The following is a 21,013-nucleotide window of genomic DNA, read 5'->3' on the forward strand; positions in this document are numbered from 1 at the left end:
TAGTAACATAGGGAGACCCTGTCTCTACAAAATATCAGCTGGGCGTGGTGACTTGTGCCAGTGGTTCCAATTACTTGGGAGGGTGCGGTGAAAGGATCCCTTGAGCCAAGAAAGTCGAGGCTGCAGTGATCTGTGATCGTACCACTGCACTCCAGCCTGGGCAGCAGAGTGAGATGCTGTCTCAAAAATAAAAATGTCAATCATCCAATAAATTGTTGTTGAGTTTAGGTCACTGAGGTTTAGGGGCTGTCAGAACCATTGGCCTAGCCTGGCTAACTAAAGCACAGGTAGATAATAAAGCTCTCAATCAATGCTAGCTGCTGTTCTGGCCTAATCTCCCTGCACCTGTGTTCTCACCCATAAAATGGTGTTCACAGGACCCACGCTACAGAATTGTGAGGAATGAAAGAAACGATGGAGAGTATGACTTCCTGGCTTAGCTTCTCTTCAACACAATTATTTTATCTAAATACTACCACTTGAATCATCATTAACTTTTTTCTTAAGCAAGATTATTTGTCATGTAGCCTCTTTTAAGTTTCATTTTTATTTATTTATATTTTGGAGACAGAGTCTCGCTCTGTCGCGCAGGCTGGAATACAGTGGTGTGATCTTGGCTCACTACAGCCTCTGCCTCCCGGGTTCAAGCGACTCTCATGCCTCAGTCTCCCAAGTAGCTGGAATTACAGATATGCGCCACCATGCCCTCGATAATTTTTATATTTTTATTAGAGATGGGGTTTCACCATGTTGGCCAGGCTGGTCTCCAATTCTTGATCTCAAGTGATCTGTCTGCCTCGGCGTCCCAAACTGCTGGGATTACAGGCGTGAGCCACCACGCCCGGCCCAGAATATTTCCTAAAATCCATTTGACTTGACGGTCTCAAAACCTAAATATAGAGTAGGAAGTTCCTAATTTAGAAGTTTGTAGATTTATTTATTTTTAATTTTTAAAGTTATGAAATATTTTTTAAAATATAAAAAAATCATAATAAACACCTATATTCCCACAACTCCATAAATATGGTAAAATCTTAACATTTTGCTGTATTTGATAGGTGATTTTTTTCTTTGTTTCTTTTTTAGAGACAGGGTTCCACTCTATCGCCCAGGCTGGAGTGCAGTGGGCAGTCACAGCTTGGCTTACTGTAGCCTTGAGCTCCTGTGCTCTGCGTGTTTTCAAAAGACATAAAAAATTATGGATGAAATTGGAAAAAAAAAAAGAAATTATGTATCTAAAGAACTTGGTACAGTGCCCAGCATATGCAAAGCAGTTGGTAATTGTCAGCTAATTTTTTTATTTTTGAAATAATTTTAGATTTACAGCAGACTTATAAAGATAGCAGAGACATTTCTTGTATATCCACTCAGCTTTCTTTGATGTTAGCTTCTTACATAACCTTGCTACATTTATCAAAGAAATTAACATTGCTGTAACACTATTAACTAAACCACAAACGTTATTTGGATTTCACCAGCTTTTCCACATATGTTCTTTTTCTGTTCCAGGATCCAATCCAAGGCCAGGTGTAGTGGTTTACTCCAGGTGTAGTGTAATCTCAGCACTTTGGGAGGCTGAGGCAGGCAGATCATTTGAGGTCAGGAGTTCAAGACCAGCCTGACCAACATAGTGAAACCCTGTCTCTACTAAAAAATAAATAAATGAAAATCAATTAAAAAAAAATTAAGCCTCCAGGCACGGTGGCACGTGCCTGTAGTCCCAGCTATTCAGCAGGCTGAGGTGAGAGGATTGCTTGAGCCCAGGAGTTCTGGGCTGTAGTGTGCTATGCCAATTGGGTGTCTGCACTAAGTTCAGCATCGTTATGGTGACCTCCCGGGATCGGGGAACCACCATGTTGCCTAAGGAGGGGTGGACTGGCCCAGGTTGGAAATGGAGCAGGTCAAAATTCTCATGCTGATCAGTAGTGGGATTATGCCTGTGAACAGCCACTGCACTCCAGCCTGGGCAACATAGGAGACCATGTCTCTAAAAAAAAAAAAAAAAAAAATTAAGCCAGGTGGGGTGGCTCACACCTGTAGTTCCAGCACTTTGGGAGGCCAAGGTGGGGAGTTCAAGACCAGCCTGGCCAACATGGTGAAACCCCATCTCTACTAAAAATACAAAAATTAGTCGGGCATGATGGCAGGCACCTATAATCCCAGCTACTTGGGAGGCTGAGGCAGGAGAATTGCTTGAACCTGGGAGGCAGAGGTTGCAATAAGCTGAGATTGTGCCACTTCACTCCAGCCTGGGCGATAGAGCAAGACTCCATTTCAAAAGAAAAAACAAACAAAAAAACCCCAGGATCCAATCCAGAATACCACCTTGCCTTTAAGTCAGCCAATTTTTACTCATTCATCCATTTATTCAATGCATTGAGAATGCTGTCAGATTTTAGTCCAAGACTGAAGGCCAGGCACCATGTGCTGTGATGATGATTGATCTGTGATTTATCATTTATTTATTTATTTTATTATTTTTATAAAAGAGATGGGATCGGCCGGGCGCGGTGGCTCAAGCCTGTAATCCCAGCACTTTGGGAGGCCGAGGCGGGTGGATCAAGAGGTCAAGAGATCGAGACCATCCTGGTCAACACGGTGAAACCCCGTCTCTACTAAAACTACAAAAAATTAGCTGGGCATGGTGGTGTGTGCCTGTAATCCCAGCTACTCAGGAGGCTGAGGCAGGAGAATTGCCTGAACCCAGGAGGTGGAGGTTGCGGTGAGCCGAGATCGCGCCATTGCACTCCAGCCTGGGTAACAAGAGCGAAACTCCATCTCAAAAAAAAAAAAAAAAGAGATGGGATCTTGACACATTGCCCAAACCAGTCTCGAGCTCTTGGGCTCAGGCGATCCTCCTGCCTTGGCCTCCCAAACTATGGGGATTACAGGTGTGAGGCACTGCATCCAGCCACAGCTATCATTTCTGGGAACTCACCACATATTGTGCAAAACACCTTTCTATATGCCCCACTTAATCCTTATAACAATCCTATGTGGTGGCTGTCATAAATCCTGTGTTATGGATAGATATGGAGAGATTAACTGAGATCATACATCTGACAAGAGGCAGAGGTAGATTTGAACCCAAAGAGTCTGGCTCCAAAGTCATGGTCTTCACAATACACAATTCTTTTCACAAGGCTGCTGTCTAGAAGAGGGAGATACAGTATTACAGGCTTCCCTGGGTGAGTGTGGCAGGCAGGGAGGCATCCCAGGGGAAGTGCCAGTCTGAAGCTCAGCCTCGATTTCCTCGGTATTTGGTGAATGTTTGGCTTTCCTGCCACCCACCTCCTCATGGTTTCCTTGAGGAGGAAACCCTGCAGCCCCAGATTCTGCACCCAATCCACAGAGCCCCAAGAAGGTGATCTGCTGGAACCCAGGCCCCAGGCCCAGAGTGTGGCTTTGTCACAGCCTCAGTGCATCCACCCCAGCTGTCAGGGACAGGCTGCCCATACTCAGATGAGGATGACTGGCTTCTGGAGCCATTACCTTGGGTCCCACTGATGGTGATGAGCAAGAAACAGCAACAAGCACTGAGCTGTCAGGTGGAGAAGGGATCCAAGGGAATTGGGATGGGCAGGTGAGGCTGCTTAGCTGGGACTGGCTTTGTCTACTAGAGAATCAGACTCCACCACCCCCAAGGTGAATTGAAAACAGCCTTCCATTCCTAGAGTGAGGAGCTCAGGAGTGTTTACACCTGCCTGGTGGGGGCTGGGCCCTGTGACTAAGCTGAATATTGCTGCACCAGCCCTCCTGCCATCCTCCACCTAGGACATACATATACCCTCTGGAAAAGACCCAGAGAGCACCTGAGGCAGCCAACAGCAACGTGGGATTGGGACCAAGTGCTGCAGAGAATTGGGGACAGCAGAAACACTAAAGGAGAGAGGAGGCAGAGGATACAACCCTGAGTAACCTTGGCATTGAAGGGCCTGCCAAAGGAGGCAAGGGGCCAGGTGCAGTGGCTCACACCTGTAATCCCAGCACTTTGGAAGACTGAGGCAGGAGGATCACTTGAGTCCACGAGTTCAAGACCAGCCTGGACAACCTAGTGAGACCTTGTCTCTACAAAAAATTTAAAAATTAATTGGGCATGATGGCTCACACCTGTGGTCCCAGCTACTCGGGAGGCTGAAAGGATCGCTCGAGTTGGGGTGCAGGGGTCGAGATTGCAGTGAGCTGATTGTGCCACTGCACTCCAGCCTGGGCCACAGAGACCCTGTCACAAAACAACCAGAAACCCCCAAAACACACACGCACACAAAGAAGGCAAGAGCTCACTAAAAGCAGCAAGAGAGGTAGAGGAAAGCTGCCCATTTAATCCTCATAAATACCTTGAGTTTTTATGATCTATTTACAGGTGAAGAACTGGGGGACGGGGGACTTTATTGTTTTATTTTATGTTGTGCTAAGATAAAAACTTAGAAACTCAGAGCTGTTTTGTTCCATCATATAACCGTCCTCTGCCTAGTATTTCTGGTGTGCTTCCTTCCCAACCCCATCATCCTCTTGTTTAATGCTCTTATTTGTTAGGCGCCTAAATTTTAAGCCGTCCTTTTGAAAGCAGAGTGTTAATGAGAAGACTGATTGGTTTCAAGAGAAGCTATTTGTGCACAGTGAATTTTGATAGTCGGCTTTGGGTAGGATGGGCATGGAAAGAATGGTGATACATTCAACTTGGGTCTTTTTTTTATTGAGACAGAGTCTTGCTCTGTTGCCAGGCTGGAATGCAGTGGTGTGATCTCGGCTCAGCAACCTCCATCTCCCAGGTTGAAGTGATTCCCCTGCCTACAGGTACATGCCACCATGCCCAGCTAATTTTTTGTATTTTAGTAGAGATAGGGTTTCACCATGTTGGCCAGGATGGTTTCGATCTCCTGACCTCATGATCCACCCACCTTGGCCTTCCAAAGTGCTGGGATTATAGGCATGAGCCACCGCGCCTGGCTGAACTTGGGTCTTTATCAGACAACCTAACTCTTGCCTGAGGATGCAAGGAGGACAAAATGAGGATGAGGTCATCTAATCCTCACACTTGTACCCTGCTCCTTCCTCCTGCACCCAAGGCAGATTTCACGAATAATTCCCACCTGTCCTCCTTCCTCATGAAGCCTTTGTCATGGACTCAGACCCCTCCCTCAGGCTGCCATCCCACTGAATCAGAGTTGGCAAGCCATCTGGAACCTTGTGACCATCCCAAGAGTAAGCCACTGCCCCACAGACCACCAAACAATCACCTGTCTTTATGACGATGAACATTTTATTATAGAGACAGACTGAACTCACTTTTGCATAAAGAATCTCTAGATTGGGTCAGGGACATTCACCTGCTAAAGGGTCACCACCCAGCTATCCCTGCCTCTGCCTCAGCCCCTACTTGCTGTTTACATCTCAGGGTCACTAGAAACAGCAGAGGCTGCTGTCCCCAGGGCCAGGCTGGTGGGGTCGGGCCATGCTGGATGGAGGGTCAGGGATCCTGGCCGCCTGCCAGGTCAGAGCCGCCCCGTCTCTTGCCCCAGTCGGTTGTCCAGAACCTGGAGCTGCCGGAGGAAGCCTGAGTTAGGGCAGATATTGCGGTGGGCCTGCACCGTCTGGATAGCCTCTACCAGCGTCATGTTCTCGTAGATCATGAGGTAGGCCAGGACAAGCGTGGCAGAGCGGCTTACCCCCATGGCACAGTGTACCAGCACACGGCCTGTGGGGAGAACCGACCTAGCATCAGCTACCTGCCCTTGAACCGCCCATCCCTTTGGGAAGAAGAGACACCCATGACCATCCTCCACAGCATACTGGAACACTAACACTGTCTTCCCTGTCAAATGGGGTAACTGAATCCTGGAGAGAGGAGACTGGCTCAAAGTCACATTGCAAGTTAGTGGCAGGGTTAGGTTTAGGTTAGCAGCTGTGATTTCCTTCTTCCGGTCCAGGTGCTTCCTCACGCATCCTTTGCAACTCTGGGCCAGGGGAAGGGGGTTTACTGAATTCCTGGGGTCCCTGGGTTTGCATTAGATTACACGCAGGGTCCATCTACCTCCCTTTCCCTTGAGTTCTGCCCTCTCCCCTGCCCCTGCAGCTCTATGCCAAGGCCTCATCTTAGAGGAGCCGCTCAAGAGTTTCTCTGGGTCCTGTACCTGTCCATTGCCTGGCCTCTTATGGAGGGATGTGGTGATGCTAATGACCCCACTGGGTCTTAGTTATGTCTGTGATTGCTGGTCTCCAGGGTGTCCCTGAAGGGGACACTCACTGAATGGTAGTAGCTATTTGCCCCATGGAGTGGGAGGGTTGCTGAAAGGATTTGTTTCTCTGGACTCCCACCCACCAGTGCTACTGGAAAAATGGAGAGTCCCGAAGCACACCCTGCCACCCTCCACCCCTCACCATGCCTGCCCTAGAAGTGCACCTTGGGGAAGACTGAGGGCAGCTCGGATGTATCGAGCAACAGGCAGAAAGTAGACACTGAGGTCGAAGAAGGGGTTGTCATCCGCCTCGATGCCATAGTACTCCAGGGACATTCCGCGGTAGAACTTGGCACCTGTGTCCACCTGGAATTTGCCTGCAGCGGCATTCACGATGTGGGTGATTCCCAGCTGGGTCAGCTTGCTCTTGTCCCGGGCTGCATACCTGGAGGGGAGGGCACAAGGGGTTAGGAGGGTGGGGGCAGATCTTACTGGGGCAGCTCTGGCTGGGCTGAAGTTTGCAAACACCCCTGCCCACCACCCACCAGGGGTAAAGACAAGGGCCTGTGAGTTGGCCCAAGGCGAAGGAGCTCCTCCTATTGGCGTTTAAGACTCCTTTTGGGGCTGGGCGCTGTGGCTCACGCCTGTAATCCCAGCACTTTGGGAGAACAAGGCAGGTGAATCACCTGAGGTCAGGAGTTCAAGACCAGCCTGGGCAACATGGTGAAACCTAATCTCTACAAATAATACAAAAATTAGCCAGGCATAGTGGGACATGCCAGTATTTCCATTCACTTGGGAGGCTGATGTAGGAGAATCACCTGAGCCTGGGAGGTTGAGGCTGCAGTGAGTGGAGATTGTACTCCTAGGCTCCAGCCTGGGTGGCAGAGTGAGACCCTGCCTCAAAAAAAAAAAAAAAAAGAAAGGAAGAAAAATTAGCTAGGCATACACCTGTATTCCCAGCTACTCGAGAGGCTGAGGTGGGAGAATTGCTGAGCCTAGGTATTTGAGGTTGCAGTGAATGATGATAATCACTGCGCTCCAACCTAGGCAACAGAGTGAGACCTTGCCTCTAAGTAAATAAATAAAAATGTAAAAGCAAAATATTGCTAGGATCACTGTTCATAACAGTCAAAAAGTAGAAACAATTCAAATGTCCATATGCAGTAAAATGGATAAACTGTGACATAATCATATAATGAAATCTACAGCAGTGAAAAAATGAATGAACTGCAGATACACATAATAACGTGAGTGACTCACAAATTTGAGCAAATGATGCCAAGCACAAAACACACGCAATATGATTCCACTCATATAATTTTAAACAATAGGTGACAATAACTACACTGTTTAAGTATATAGGTAGTAAAACTTTAAAGAAAAACAGGGAAATAATTAATTCAACAGATAGTGATTAACCACAGAGAATAGAAAAGTTATAATGAAAAAGATTCAGTATTAGGCCGGGCGCGGTGGCTCATGCCTGTAATCCTAGGATTTTGGGAGGTCGAGGTGGGTGGATCACCTGAAGTCAAGAGTTCAAGACCAGCCTGGCCATCATGGTGAAACCCCATCTTAAAAAAAAAAAAAAAGAAAGAAAACGAAAAAGATTCAGTAGAGGCTTCTGGGAGACAAGTAATGTCCTTTCTCTTCACTGGGTGATGACGCTGTTCATACATGCTCTGTGCACATTTCTTTTTTTTTTTTTTTTTGAGATGGAGTTTCAAAAAAAGTCCTGTTGCCCAGGCTGGAGTACAGTGGCGTGATCTCAACTTACTGCAACCTCCACCTCCCAGATTCAAGGGATTCTCCTGCCTCAGACTCTTGAGTAGCTGGGATTATAGGCATCTGCCACCACACCCTACTAATATTTTGTATTTTTAGCAGAGATGGGGTTTCACCATGTTGGCCAGGCTGGTCTCGAACTCCTGACTCAAGTGACTCACTTGTCTCAGCCTTGCAAAATGCTGAGATTGAAGAAAGGCGTGAGCCACCAAGCCCAGCCCTGTGAATGCACACACTTTTCTTATGTGCATTCTAGTTCACAGTTAAAAGCAGTGATAATATAAAAGGAAAGAAAAATAGGGAAAGATACATTGGGAGGCAAGGGTGCCCCCTCTGCCCTGGAAGGCTCTGGGAGAGGCTCATACCCCCATTCCCATGTGAACCTCACACCCTTCTGCCATCCCCACTCCTAACGTGGGTCTTACTCACGCATCTCCCAGGAAGAGTCTGGGCCAGACCTCATTGATGTGGTTCAGTGTGGCAGATTGACGGACCCACAGCAAGCGCTGCAGTGAAGCCAACGTGGGTGGCTGATATGGGGCCCCCCGGGCTGCCCTGTGGATCTTGGGCCTCCGGAGGTCCTGCTTCTGCAGTGAGTCCATCCTGGAACAGAGTGGACACCACAGTGGCTGGAGGCAGGCTCCCCGAGAGTGGATCCAGCTGATGGGGAGGCCCATGGTGCCGTGCCCAGGTGCCACGGGGTTGCTGCGGGAAGGGCCTCAGCTATTTCACATGAGTTATTAACAAGCTCAGCTGGGACTGGGGCCTAGAACCCTTCCCCAGCGAACCAGGGAATCAATCCTTTGTCACTGCTATGGAGCTGGGCAGACCTCTCTCCTGCCCTCTGCTGAGCTGCAGATGTATGAAGCTTTGGCCAAGGGAGCCTTGGAGTTCCCTATTTGTGGCACTAGTCAGGGCAGATCTCACCCCTAAGTCAGCTTAGATTTTGTAGGGATGAAAGCCCCAGATGGCTGTGGCTCTTAGGGCACCCAGGAAGCACCGCAACCAACCTAGGCAGCTCATTTCAAGTCCCTCACCTGCTACTTCCAGTGCTCATCCTCAGACCCCTGTCCCCCCACCACTCTCAGGTGCTTGGAGATCAGAGCCCATCTCCAGGTAAGAGGCCAGGGCTGTGAGCTGGTATTTGTTAACATCACCACACGGAATGAGCTAATGCCTCTTATAAGCCTGATGCCTCTGGCTGGGCACTTTGGGAGGCCAAGGCAAGCAGATCATGTGAGGCCAGGAGTTCGAGACCAGCCTGGCCTGTGGCAAAACTCTGTATCCAAAATACAAAAATTAGCCAGGCATGGTGGTCCACTCCTGTAGTCCCAGCTACTCGGAAGGCTGAGGCAGGGCAACTGCTTGGACCTGCGAGGGAGAGGTTGCAGTGATCTGAGATCACACCATGACACTCCAGCCTGGGCGACAGAGAGAGACTCCATCTCAACAGCAACAAAAAGCCTGATGCCTCACTTGTGGTGTGTCCGTCTGTGTTTTACCCAGGAGGAAGCTGAAGCTCAGAATGTTTAAAAAGTGACACCCAAAGCCATACGGCTCATGAGTAGCAAGGCTGGGGTTTTGGTCTATCCCCAAGTCTTTAGTTACCATTTTTGGGGCCTCCAGAGAGTCATCACTAACCCTTCTGTTTCCTCAGGGGAGCCTGGCACTGCTGAGCCACACACCTGCCTGTAGGCCCCGGGTTTTCCTCCTTACCCCCACGACTCAGGCCAGCGCTGGGTGTCAGGCCCCACCCGGGTCGGGTGGCTTGTTTCAAGCATCAGCTGGCTGAAGGAGTCCGGGACCCTGCGGAGCTGGATTTTCAGCGGCACCAGAACATGGGCCCGGCGCCGTGTTGGAGAGGAGGGGCTTTCTTTGCTAACTGCTCCTGATCCCTTGGACCAGTGACTAGGGAAGGTGCATAGAGGGAAGAATATCTTTTCCCTTTGGTAGGTAGTGCCAGGACCAGAAAGATAAACAGGTACCCAGGAGTCTGCCGACTTGGCCAGGCTCACCCAGTGGGAGGCTGTTGGGCAAGGCGGAAGCGAAGACCCAGTTGTCCTCCTCATCCCCCACTGTGACCTCTCCAGGCAGGCTGAGTGGCCTGCCACCTACCTAGGGCATGGTCTGGGGCCGGGCATGGGGGAGTGGGTGCAGGGCAGGACTCTGCCTGAGCGGAACAGGGCTGGGCAGGTTCCGCCCAGAACACACACACTGTGAAGCGGCTAGAATTCCAGGTGCTGGCCAGGGCACCCGTGAGAGCTGACCATGTGTGGCCTTGTGGACTGGGGTGGGCCCTTCAGTCCCTCCAAATCCCCAGGCCTCCTCTCTGCTTGGTATCTCTTTGGGATTGAAGACTCTTGGCTCCATAACCCCCCATGAAGATGGGAGGCTACCTGAAGATGTGTGAACAGAGCTTCAGAGGCAGGGAGGAGAGCCTGGCTCCCCTGGGACTCTGCCATGACTCATTCTGTGGCCACGAGCAAGTCTTTGCCCTCATCTGGACCATGGTTTATTTTCCCATGCTAGGGATCCTGGACCTGACTTTCAGGATGCTCTGGGGATCTGACCAGAGAATGAGAGAGGAGTGTCTGGATGTGTGGTCACTGCAGAGCAGAGGGCAGTGTGGTATGGTGGAGAAGCCTCCGGGCCCCAGGGGAGTCCAACAGCCACACTAGTTTGGAGCCACCAGGTGGGGCTGCACCACCGCAGGTGGAAGATGTGGCTTTGGGAAGTGGGACAGGCGCTCAGCTCACAGAGCTTGGCATGGTGTGAGGCTGCCTCCCGGTGGCCAAAGGGTGCCTTGCAGCCCAGCCATGCCCGGGAGCAGCAGCCAGGCTCCCGCTAGGACAGAGCTGGACCCCACACCCTCAGGAAGCTCCAGAGGGGTCAAGGATTTGGGGGCTGATAGGCCACCATGCATGCCTCTGCCTCTGAGGGGACCTAAGCCCAGGTCTAAAGAACGGGGCTCTCCCCTGGACTCAGCCCTACTCCTGCTAAGGTTGCACCTAAGCCCTGGCTCCCGATGCTCAGGACGTAGCCCCCACCTGTCCGCTCTAACCCACTGGGGGCCCGCCTCATCCCATCAGCCAGAGTCAGGCCCAGCCATCTGCCCAGGGACTCATCCTTCAAACCCCAGGCCCTCCCAAGGAGAGGAAGTCGGTGGCTGTGGCAGCTCCCCTGGTTTCTGTGACCCAAGACTTGGTCCTCAGAGGGCCTTGCCTGACACTGCCTTCTATGTCTCCTCAGGCCCCAGCCTCGGGAAGCACAGGCCCAACATGGAGCAGAGCCAGGGCCCGGCCAGACTCCCCTCCCACTCCCTGCAGCCTTCATTCTCTCCCTGGTCCCAAGCTCCTCCTTACCCACTTCCTGCCTCTGCTGCTCAGCGGAGCAGCTGCCTCTGTAGGGAGGGCTTTTCCTGGCCAGCTCCTGCGCTGCTGCTGTTTGCAAGTCCACATACTTGTTTCCTGTCTCTGTATCTCTCCACCCTGGGTCACTCCCGAATTTTCCCTGTCTCCCACCACCCTGCCCCCCAGGAAGTTCATGAGCCTTCGAAGCCTCCTGTGACACTGCCCTGGGTGCCCACAACTTCAAGCCAAGGCACAGGCTTCCTTGGGGCAGGGGGCAGCTGCTTGCCATCCATGTCTCAGCTGCAGCTTCAGATGGTCCCCTGGACTTGCTTCCTGCCCACCCTTTCTGACTCCACCCAAGAGGGGCCAATCAGGAGTGTGGCCACAGGCCATGTGGGGTTGGAGATCTCAGTGTAGGACCAGTGAGGAGCCTGGCCTGCAGAAGGGTGGCATGTGGCTGCCAGTGGGGAACAGATATGGGTCTCTGTGCTCAGCCTGTGGGCCTTGGGGAGGGCGGCCCCAGGCAGAATTCTCAGGTCCAGTACTGGCATCTGTGTGGTCTTCACTGAGCCAGTTTCTTCAGTGGGTCTGCTGTGAGAATCCCATGCAATAATGAATGTAAAGCACCTCCCACAGGGTCTGTCTCATGTGAGATGCCCAATAAATGGTGCATCTTACTATTATTATCACTACTATAATTACTCTTACCCTTTCCAGCCCCAGCCATATCCTAGGTGGAGGGCAACTCCCCTGTGGGACAGTAAGGTTTCTTCTCTATCTTTGTATTTCCTGTTTCTTTCTCTATCCAGCAATAATTATTATATTTGGCACTTACCAAGGATGTACTATGTGCCAGACAGAGCTAGGTAGTTACATTTTCTCACTGCACACTGCACACTCACAGTGCCTTTATGAAGCAGGTAATATTATCATCCCCATTTTACAGATGAGGAAACTGAGACTCAGAGAGGCTAAGCAACATACCCAAAGTCACACAGCCAATTGATGTGGCAGTAAGGATTCAAGCCCAGGTCTTTCTAACTCTACTATACTTTGTCTGCGCTTTCATCTCTGATCCAGTTGGTTCCCCACCCACCCCAAACCCCACCCTTCCGAAGTGTCCTGGCCTTTATTACCCAGCATGCCCAGGAAGCCCCCCCAACCCTGCAAATTAGGGGCACTCACCTACCTGTGGGAGTATCTGGCCTGGGCTGTGCACTTCTCTGACGGGCAGTTTGTGCTGCCGGCTTTCAGCTGCCTGTCTCCACGCACTTGATGCTGCTTCTATTTTTGGACTTGAGTTTAATTACAAAGCATGCTGTCTGCTCCCCTCTTCCATCCTCCCCTGCCTCTCCCAACTTGTCCACTGGTTCCATGGCATGGTCAGTGCCAAGCCCAGCCAGGCACCTTTCCCTCCAGGCCCAGGCTTCAGTCCCAGCCCTGCTAAGAGTCAAGGCAGCTCGGCCCAGGTCTGACTGTGGCCTATTGCATATATGTATATTGATCATGGGAGAAGGAAGATCAAATAAACCATTTTTAAAGGTCCCTTGGCCAGGTGCAGTGGCCAACACCTATAATCCCAACACTTCGGGAGGCTGAGGTGGGAGGATTGCTTGAGCCTAGGAGTTCGAGACCAGCCTAGGCAATATGGCCAGACCCCGTCTCTACTAAAAATACAAAAAATTAGCCGGTTGTAGTGGCACACGCTTGTAGTCCCAGCTACTCAGGAAGCTGAGGTGGGAGAATCACCTGAGCCCAAAAAGTCGAGGCTGCAGTGAGCCCTGATCCCTGCCTGCACCACTGTGCTCCAGCCTGGGCGACCAGAGTGAAACCCTCTCCCTTGGCCTTTAAGGGTATTATGGAAGAAGGGCAAAAAGTGCAAGCTGGAGGGATATAGGGGGGGATAGTGAAGAGATCAGCCAAAAATCACACGCAAACTGGTGGCACTGCCAACAGCAGGACCCAGGTCCAGGGGCCCTCAGTTAGGGTCCAAGGATGATGGACTGGCCCAGGACAAAGACCTAGAAAACCCAGGCTGAAGGAAGCGGCACAGGCCCGCAAACAGACATAGGTGTGGAGCAGGTCTTCGGACAGCCCTGGGCTGCGGGCAGAAGCGGTATGTCCAGGGCTGCTACCAACCTCTGCCAAGCTCCTCCCCCAACCCAAAGGGCAGGGACACCTAGGGGCCCCACTGTTCCCTGAAGCCAGAGAGATGGTTTTATTGTTTTGTGATAGTCTCGCTCTATCGCCAAGGCTGGAGTGCAGTGGCCCGATCTCGGCTCACTGCAACCTCCGCCTCCTGGGTTCAAGCGATTCTCCTGCCTTAGCCTCCGGAGTAGCTGGGATTACAGGTGAGCACCACCACGCCTGGCTAATTTTTTTTTGTTTTTAGTAGAGACCGGGTTTCACCATATTGGTCAGGCTGATCTCGAACTCCTGACCTCATGTTCCACCCGCCTCCCAAAGTGCTGGGATTACAGGCATGAGCCACTGCACCCGGCCAAGAGATGGTCTTTAAGGTCTCTTCCCAGGCTAACTGTGGTCAGCTGGGGACCTTCAATTGGGCCTATCAGAAACCTCTGTCATCAACAGACTCTTGTCATATACCCATACCTTGACACTACTCCCCACTCGTACTCCCAGATGATGGGGACAGGACATACCCATGCTCACAGCCACACTGGGTCTCTGAGGTCTGAGCTCCAGGGAACTAACGCTCAGCCCCTCTTGGGGCTCCCTGAGCCCTGAGGGGAGCTGCTTGAGGCAGCTGTGGCCAACAGCTATCACAAATACCTAGAACCCCCTTCCTCTCTCCTCCCCACCCCATTCCCCCAGGGAATTTGGGGTCCCTGGCCAAGAAACCTGAGCGCTTGGCTGAGAGGGGAGCCCACTCCCACCTGTGGAGACCGAAGACAGTAGCTGAGAGGGGGTGCAGGCACCAGGAGGAACCGGAGGGAGTAGCAGGCTCTAGGGTGGACCCCACACTGGGCTCCCACCATCTTCTGTGTGTCTGCCTGGGCCAGAGCCTCCAGCAGCACCAGCAGGACCAGTGCCAGGGAGGCAAAGTGGCAGAGCGCCAGGGCAGGGAGTAAGGACCGGCTCTGGAAGAGAGATGAGCCCTGTGTTACAGGCAGGTGAACCAAGGCCCAAACTTGTTGGGGCAGGGATAAGAGCTGTCACCTAAACCTGCTTCTGCCTTGAGCCCTGCACACAAGGACAAGTGAGTGCAGCTGCTGGGAGAGCTGAGGAGGTGGATTTGGTATCCATGGCTTAGGGACAGAGATGACTCTCCCCATGGGACCCTTGTCTTTCAGAGTCCCTAGACCCAGAGCTGCTGTGTACAGTTGCACAGACTGCACGCCGCGTAACTCCTAGGGCCTCCAGTTGTACAATTTGGTGGATGACACCCCAGTGAGTTGTGCAGTGCTGCACTCCTGCCCAGCCAACTCCCCCAAAGTCAGCTCCCTGTTGGGAAAGATACTGAGATCAGAGGTCAGGATGCCTAAGGCCCCAGGCTGAGGGAGAGGGGTGACTGGACGTGATCTGAGATCTGCTGCTCTGCCAGGTTCCTGGATCCTGTCTAGAGGAGAGAGAGCAGGCTGGGAATTTGCCATGCTACAGGGAGCATGCCCCCCTCAAACCCCATACCCACAGAGCTCCATGCCACAGCTTGGCCCCAGGCCAATCCCAAGCCCAGCTATAACCCAAAGTTTCTTATCACGCTCACCCCCAAACTCTAAACTTAGCCCCAGAGACTTGCCTAATCCTCTGCCCCAAGATGCTCATCCTCCAGCCAGCACATGGGAAGGGCTCCATGCTGCTGGAGGGCCTCCCTTCCGATGGGGCTGGCTATGCCTGCAGAGACAGGAACTGCTCTTACAGGTGGGAAGCAGGGAGAGAGTCAGGCCCTACCCCGGGAAGTTTCTGGGAGGAAAAAGCTGCTGCTGTTCCAGCTCCCAAGCACGCCCAGGGTAGTCACCCAGCCCCAAATGGCAGCTCCTCTGCAGTAGGGTGGCAGGGACAGCCAAAGACAGGGTTGAGGTGAGATAGGGAAGGAGCTGGAGGGGACGCAGAGCTGGAGGCAGGCCCTGCGGGGTGGGGAGCCGCCCTGGAGGCCTGGCCTCAGCTCAGGGATGAGAATTAGCTAAGCCGGGAAGGTTTTCTGTGCGGCACTGTACCTGGGGTCCAGACCTCAGGAGAATGGGATGTGGAGGTGCAGGAGGGTCCAGGCTGGCTGCGCAGATGCCTCGGTGGGATTTAGGGGAGCCCCCACAGGCTCTCAGCTGAGGCAGGGCAGGTTGGCACCAGGACCAGGTAGGAAGGCCTCCCCTCTTCCATTCTACGCTTCCCACGCCTTCGTGTCCTAGTCCTTCTCTTCTCTTTGGGGTGTGAAGGATCTGGGTGGGGTGGGGGAGACAGGTTGGGGGTCCTATAGGAGAATTGCCTAGGCCAGGCCCTTGGGTGATACCCTGGGTAGGTGAAGAGAACCCAGCAGCTTGGGGAGCAGGCCAGGCCCCCTTTAATCCTCACTTCCAGCCACATGCAGCCCTGCTAGCCATTCCCAGAAGAACCCAACCCTGTGTCGGCAGCCCAGGCCCTCACCTGGCCTCTTCCTGCCAACCACATCCAGCTTTACCCCCTGAGGCCTCACCTGGGCCCTCGGCTCTGGCTGGCACCCCGCAGTTGCTGGTCCACCCTGCAGAGCTGGTGCAGGAAGCCTCGGTTGGGGAAAACCCATCGGTGCTGCCTCACAGTGATCACTGCCTGGCGCAGGGACAGCTGCTGGTGCAGCATGAGATAGGCCAGGACCAGCGTGGCGGAGCGGCTCACACCCACCACACAGTGCACCAGGACCTTGGCTGAGGAAGACATCCTGGTGAAAAACCCTCTCCCACCAGCCGGCCCACCCATGGGCTGGGATGGGGACCCAAGTTCCTGTCCTGACCCTGCCGTGGCACACTCTGTGACCCTCAGCAAGTCACTCAGCCTTTATAGCCTCAGTTTTCTGATCAGTAAAATGGGTAGGTCAACACCTGTTCTGCCTACCCTTGGGATAGGGTCCAAATGTTTTTTTTCTCTTTCCTTTTCTTTCCTTTTCTCTCTCCCTTCCTTCCTTCCTTCTTTCCTTCCTTCCTTCCTTCCTTCCTTCCTTCCTTCCTTCCCTCCCTCCCTCTTTCTTTTCTTTCTCTTTCTTTCTCTTTCTTTCTTTCTTTCTTTCTTTTTTTTCTTTCTTTTCTTTTCTTTCTTTCTTTCTCTCTTTCTCTCTTTCTCTCTTTCTTTCTTTCTTGTAGAGACATGCTCTCACTGTGTTGCCCAGGCTGGTCTTGAACTGAACTTCAGCGATTCTCCTGCCTTGTTCTCCCAAACTGCCGGCATTACAGGTGTGAGCCACTGCTCCTGGCTTCCAAACTTTTTGTTTTGTTTTGTTTGTTTTTGAGATGGAGTTTCACTCTTGTTGCCCAGGCTGGAGTGCAATATCATTATCTTGGCTCACTGCAACCTCTGCCTCCCGGGTTCAAATGATTCTCCTGCCTCAGCCTCCCAAGTAGCTAGGATTACAGGCATGCACCACCATGCCTGGCTAATTTTGTATTTTTAGTAAAGATGGGGTTTCTCCATGTTGTTCAGGCTGGTCTCAAACTCCTAACCTCAGGTGATCCACCCGCCTCAGCCTCCCAAGTGGCTAGGATTACAGGCATGCACCACCATGCCTGGCTAATTTTGTATTTTTAGTAAAGATGGGGTTTCTCCATGTTGTTCAGGCTGGTCTCAAACTCCTAACCTCAGGTGATCCACCCGCCTCAGCCTCCCAAAGTGCTGGGATTACAGGCGTGAGCCACCGTGCCCAGCCTCCAAACTTCTTAATATAACTTGTAAGACCTTTCAAGAGCTGGCTCCTGTAGCCTCATCTCAGACCATCCCTCCCCTCCCTTCAGCTCAAGGAACGTGGAGGAACTTGCAGTTCCTTGAAGCTGCCATGGTCTCTGACCTCCAGTCTTACCACATGCTATTCCAAACACGTGCAAACCCTCTCCCCTGGTCTTCATCTGACTAACTTCTACTACTCATCCACCATGTTTCTGCTGAGACGTGGCTTCCTCCCCAGGCTTTCTTGACCGCTCAAAGTATTGCTTGAATCACAGAGTGGCTCATCTTTTTTGCATATGACCCACGAATACCTTTGTAGAGGGAAGTCACCCACTGCCTTCCTAATCCTCTGGGCTGAGCACCCCTGCCGTGAGCTCCCAGAGCTCTCCACACTGGCCCACTCCTATGAGGAGCTCTCACTATACTATTCACAATCTGACAGTCTTTCCACCAGTTCCAAGAGGGCAGGGACCCTGCTTCTGTAAGTCTGGATTCCTAGTATTTAGCTCAGTGCCAAGCACATAGTGGATACTAAGTAAATAGCTGGTGAATCAATGGATAAAGAACAAAAGAATGTCAAAGTGCTTTGGATATTAAAAAGTCATGTGAGCTGTAATTTTGTCATTCCTGTCACATAGATGAGGAAACTGAAGTCCAGAGAGGGACACTGACTTGCCCAGGATCATGTAGCAAGGGACATAGCTGTCTTCTAGGATGGACAGAAAGCCAGGACACCAGCCTCCCTGGGCTCCTTTGCTGTATCCTGAGTATTTGGAGATATATTTCTTTTCTAGTTAAAAGTACTTTGGGAGCTGGATGCAGTGGCTCACACCTGTAATCCAAGCACTTTGGGAGGCCAAGGCGGGCAGATCACTTGAGGTCAGGAGTTTAAGACCAGCCTCGCCAACATGGTAAAACCCCAGCTCTGCTAAAATACAAAAATTAGCCAGGTGTAGGGGTGGACGCCTATAGTCCCAACTACTTGGGAAGCTGAGACACAAGAATTGCTTGAACCCGGGAGGCAGGGTTTGAACCCAGGAGGTGGAGGAGCTGAGATAGTGCCACTGCACTCCAGTCTGGGCGACAGTGAGACTCTGTCTCAGGAAAAAAAAAGAAGAAGAAAGAAAGTACTTTGGGGCAGACATCTAGGTACCAAAATGGTGCTTTCCCAAAGCTGAGTGCTGCAGAGAAAGAACTGTTCTGCTGTTTGGGAGAACTGCCTTTCAGCCTCAGGGATGCTCCTAACTCATGGCATGACCTTGTATTCTAGGCCTCAGTTTCCCCAGCTGGGAAGGAATAGGTTTCCATTAAATGCTGGAGCACTAAGCAGAGGATTTTTTTTTTTTAAGTTAGAGTTTTGCTCTGTTGCCCAGGCTAGTGAAGTGGCATGATTTCAGCTCACTGCAACCTTCGCCCCCATGTTCAAGCAATTCTCCTGCCTCAGCCTCAGGAGTAGCTGGGATTATAGGCGCGTGCCACCACCCCCGGCTAATTTTTATATTTTTAGTAGAGACAGGGTTTCACCATGTTGGCCACGCTGGTCTCAAACTCTTGACCTCAGGCGATCCGACCGCCTTGGCCTCCCAAAATTCTGGGATTACAGGCTTGAGCCACCGAGCCCAGCCTAAGCAGAGGATTTTTAAAAACCAAGGATGAAAGGGCACTGATGACTAAGAGGAAATGGGGAATCCTCATCATGAATGAGCAAGATGGGATATGGGCTTGGTCCCCAAGTCCTACCCCCAGGCGTGTTGAGGGCACGGTGGATGAAGTCAGCCGCGGAGGAGAAGTAGGCACTGATGTCAAAGTCAGGGAGGTCGTGGGCCGGCACCCCCAGGTAGCTCACACTGCTGCCGTAGAAGTCAGGGCCACCCTGACAGTAGAGGCCCCCGTGGGCGGCGTTCAGCACGTGGGTGATGCCCAGCTTCCACAGCTCAAAGCGGTTGTTTGCCGTGGCCCTGGGGAGGGCAGGAAGAGCACTGGATGCTGGCCAAGCCAGGGAGACCAGGAGGAAGGCTTTGCCTGGCCCCTGCTGCAGAGGGACTGAGCCATTAGCGTCCGAAGAGAGTCCAACCCCAGCAAGCTCCAGGCTGGGTCTGACTCCACAGGCCCACGATTTCTGGTGGAAAAGCCAGTGGTGTGTGTGTGGGAGGGGAGGGGTGGATCTTAAGACATTCTTTTTTTTTTTTTTTTTTTAGACAGAGTCTTGCTCTGTCGCCCAGGCTGGAGTGCAGTGGCACGCTCTCAGTTCACCGCAACCTCCACCTCCCGAGTTCCAACGATTCTCCTGCCTCAGCCTCCCAAGTAGCTGAGATTATAGCTGCGCAGCTAATTTTTGTATTTTTAGTAGAGACGGATTACAGGTGTGCAGCACCATGCCCAGCTAATTTTTGTATTTTTAGTATAGACGGGGTTGGTCAGGCTGGTCTTGAACTCCTGGCCTTGTGGTCCACCCGCCTTGGCCTCCCAAAATGCTGGGATTACAGGTGTGAACCACTGCGCCTGGCCAAGACCCTCTTTGCTTCCTCAGAGCATTTGCTTCTGCCTTGGCCAGGACAGGAAGGAAGGGATTGCTTCAGTCCTGGAACCTGGCTGCCCTTCCCTTCTTGCCCCATGTCCTCACACGCACATCCGGCCTCTTTTGGCTACCGCCCCATACCTGCTTCTAACCTATAAATGTTTAAAGGCAACACCTTCTCAGATTCACCTTCAGTCAGGTTTTTCCACCATGTGTGTCCAGAGGAGGGAGGCTGGGACCAGAAAGAGGGGCTCTCTGTCTACCCCATATCATGCCCCAAACACTATTTCCTAGGCCTCTGCCCCTAGATTTGCCAATTGTCTGGAAATGCGAGAAAATTCCTCAGGTCCCTGGGAAACTCCCTGCTTTCATGCAGGCGAAGTCCCTGCTCCCCCTGGTGGCCATGCCTGTTCACTGCACTGTCCTCGGCATCCGGGGGTCCTGGAGAAGGTCCCTGGCCCGGGATGCTAGGAGCAGAGCTATTTCTCCTTATTTCCACCCTCCTTCGTCTGGTAAAGAGACCGAGAACTGCCTCTCCTTGTCCCCACCCCCATGCCCCTTGGCCAGCTACCACTCACGCATCTCCTATGAAAAGGTTGGGCCAAACTTCGTCCACGCGATTGCAAGAAGACTTCCCTGCCCTCAGGAGCTCCTCCAGCTCCAGGATACTGGGGCAAGGCGTGGCTTTGTCATCTCCCCCCAGCTCTGGGAGCGAGGTCTCAGCCATGGGCCAGCCTGCCCACCCTCTGCCTCTGCGGTCACTCCTCTCTGCCTCTCCAGTGTCATTTTTCCTTCCCAGAGATTGACAGGGACAGGTGGGACAGGAGCAAGTGACTCAGCAAGTCACAGGGGCCTCTGCAGAGGACAGGACCTTTTTCTCCCCAAGCTTCCCCTAAACCCCCAAACTCCATGAGAACATGGAATCAGAGAGAACTCTGCATTGAACCTCCCTGAACCTCAGTTTCTTCATCTGTAAAGTAAGGATAATCACACCTACCTCAGAGAATTTGAGGATTAAATGAAACAAAGGACATGCTGTGTCTGACACACAGCAAGTGCTTAGAAATGTCTGTGGAGTTAGTAGGTGTAGAGCCCTGCCTAAGGCTGTAAGTTTCTGAGGACTGAGTTAGAGATCCAGGGTGCAGAGGAGGTGGCTGGTTCCAAGGATGAATGATAGAAAGAACTGAAAGAACTGTATAGTCAGCCGGGCTTGGTGGCTCACGCCTGTAATTCCAGCACTTTGGGAGGCTGAGGCAGGCAGATCACAAGTTTAGGAGTTTGAGACCATCCTGGCTAACATGGCAAAAACT

The 21,013-nt window shown here is 52.0% G+C and overlaps 1 protein-coding gene across 5 annotated transcripts; it reads right to left on the bottom strand.

Moving 5' to 3' along the window:
- Positions 1-5,241: 5,241 nt before the first annotated feature.
- DUSP13 (dual specificity phosphatase 13) lies at positions 5,242-20,484 on the bottom strand. 5 transcript variants are annotated; one of them, XM_017549788.1, is made up of 8 exons: positions 20,282-20,466; positions 18,926-19,143; positions 15,969-16,176; positions 14,314-14,418; positions 12,507-12,601; positions 8,397-8,570; positions 6,404-6,624; positions 5,242-5,698 (listed from the first exon to the last, which is right to left on the bottom strand). In XM_017549788.1, the coding sequence occupies exons 3-8, from the start codon at positions 16,053-16,055 to the stop codon at positions 5,496-5,498; spliced, it is 885 nt and encodes a 294-aa protein (XP_017405277.1). In that variant the 5' UTR covers positions 16,056-16,176; positions 18,926-19,143; positions 20,282-20,466; the 3' UTR covers positions 5,242-5,495. The 5 variants fall into 5 exon arrangements, with proteins under 5 accessions (XP_017405277.1, XP_017405276.1, XP_017405281.1 ...); XM_017549787.2 differs by having other exon boundaries at positions 14,215-14,418; XM_017549792.1 differs by lacking the exon at positions 15,969-16,176 and having other exon boundaries at positions 14,215-14,418; positions 20,282-20,484.
- Between the last annotated feature and the right edge of the window lie 529 nt (positions 20,485-21,013).

This window comes from Cebus imitator, unplaced genomic scaffold, assembly GCF_001604975.1.
Source record: "Cebus imitator isolate Cc_AM_T3 unplaced genomic scaffold, Cebus_imitator-1.0 Scaffold11, whole genome shotgun sequence".
Taxonomy (NCBI): domain Eukaryota; kingdom Metazoa; phylum Chordata; class Mammalia; order Primates; family Cebidae; genus Cebus; species Cebus imitator.

Coding starts and splice junctions, on each gene's coding strand:
- DUSP13 (XM_017549787.2), bottom strand. CDS start 16,055: ATGGGTTTTCCCCAACCGAGGCTTCCTGCACCAGCTCTGCAGGGTGGA. Junction 14,419..15,968: donor AGCCAGAGCCGAGGGCCCAG/GTGAGGCCTCAG, acceptor TCTCTCTTCCAG/AGCCGGTCCTTACTCCCTGC. Junction 6,625..8,396: donor AGACTCTTCCTGGGAGATGC/GTGAGTAAGACC, acceptor CCTCCCCTCCAG/GTATGCAGCCCGGGACAAGA.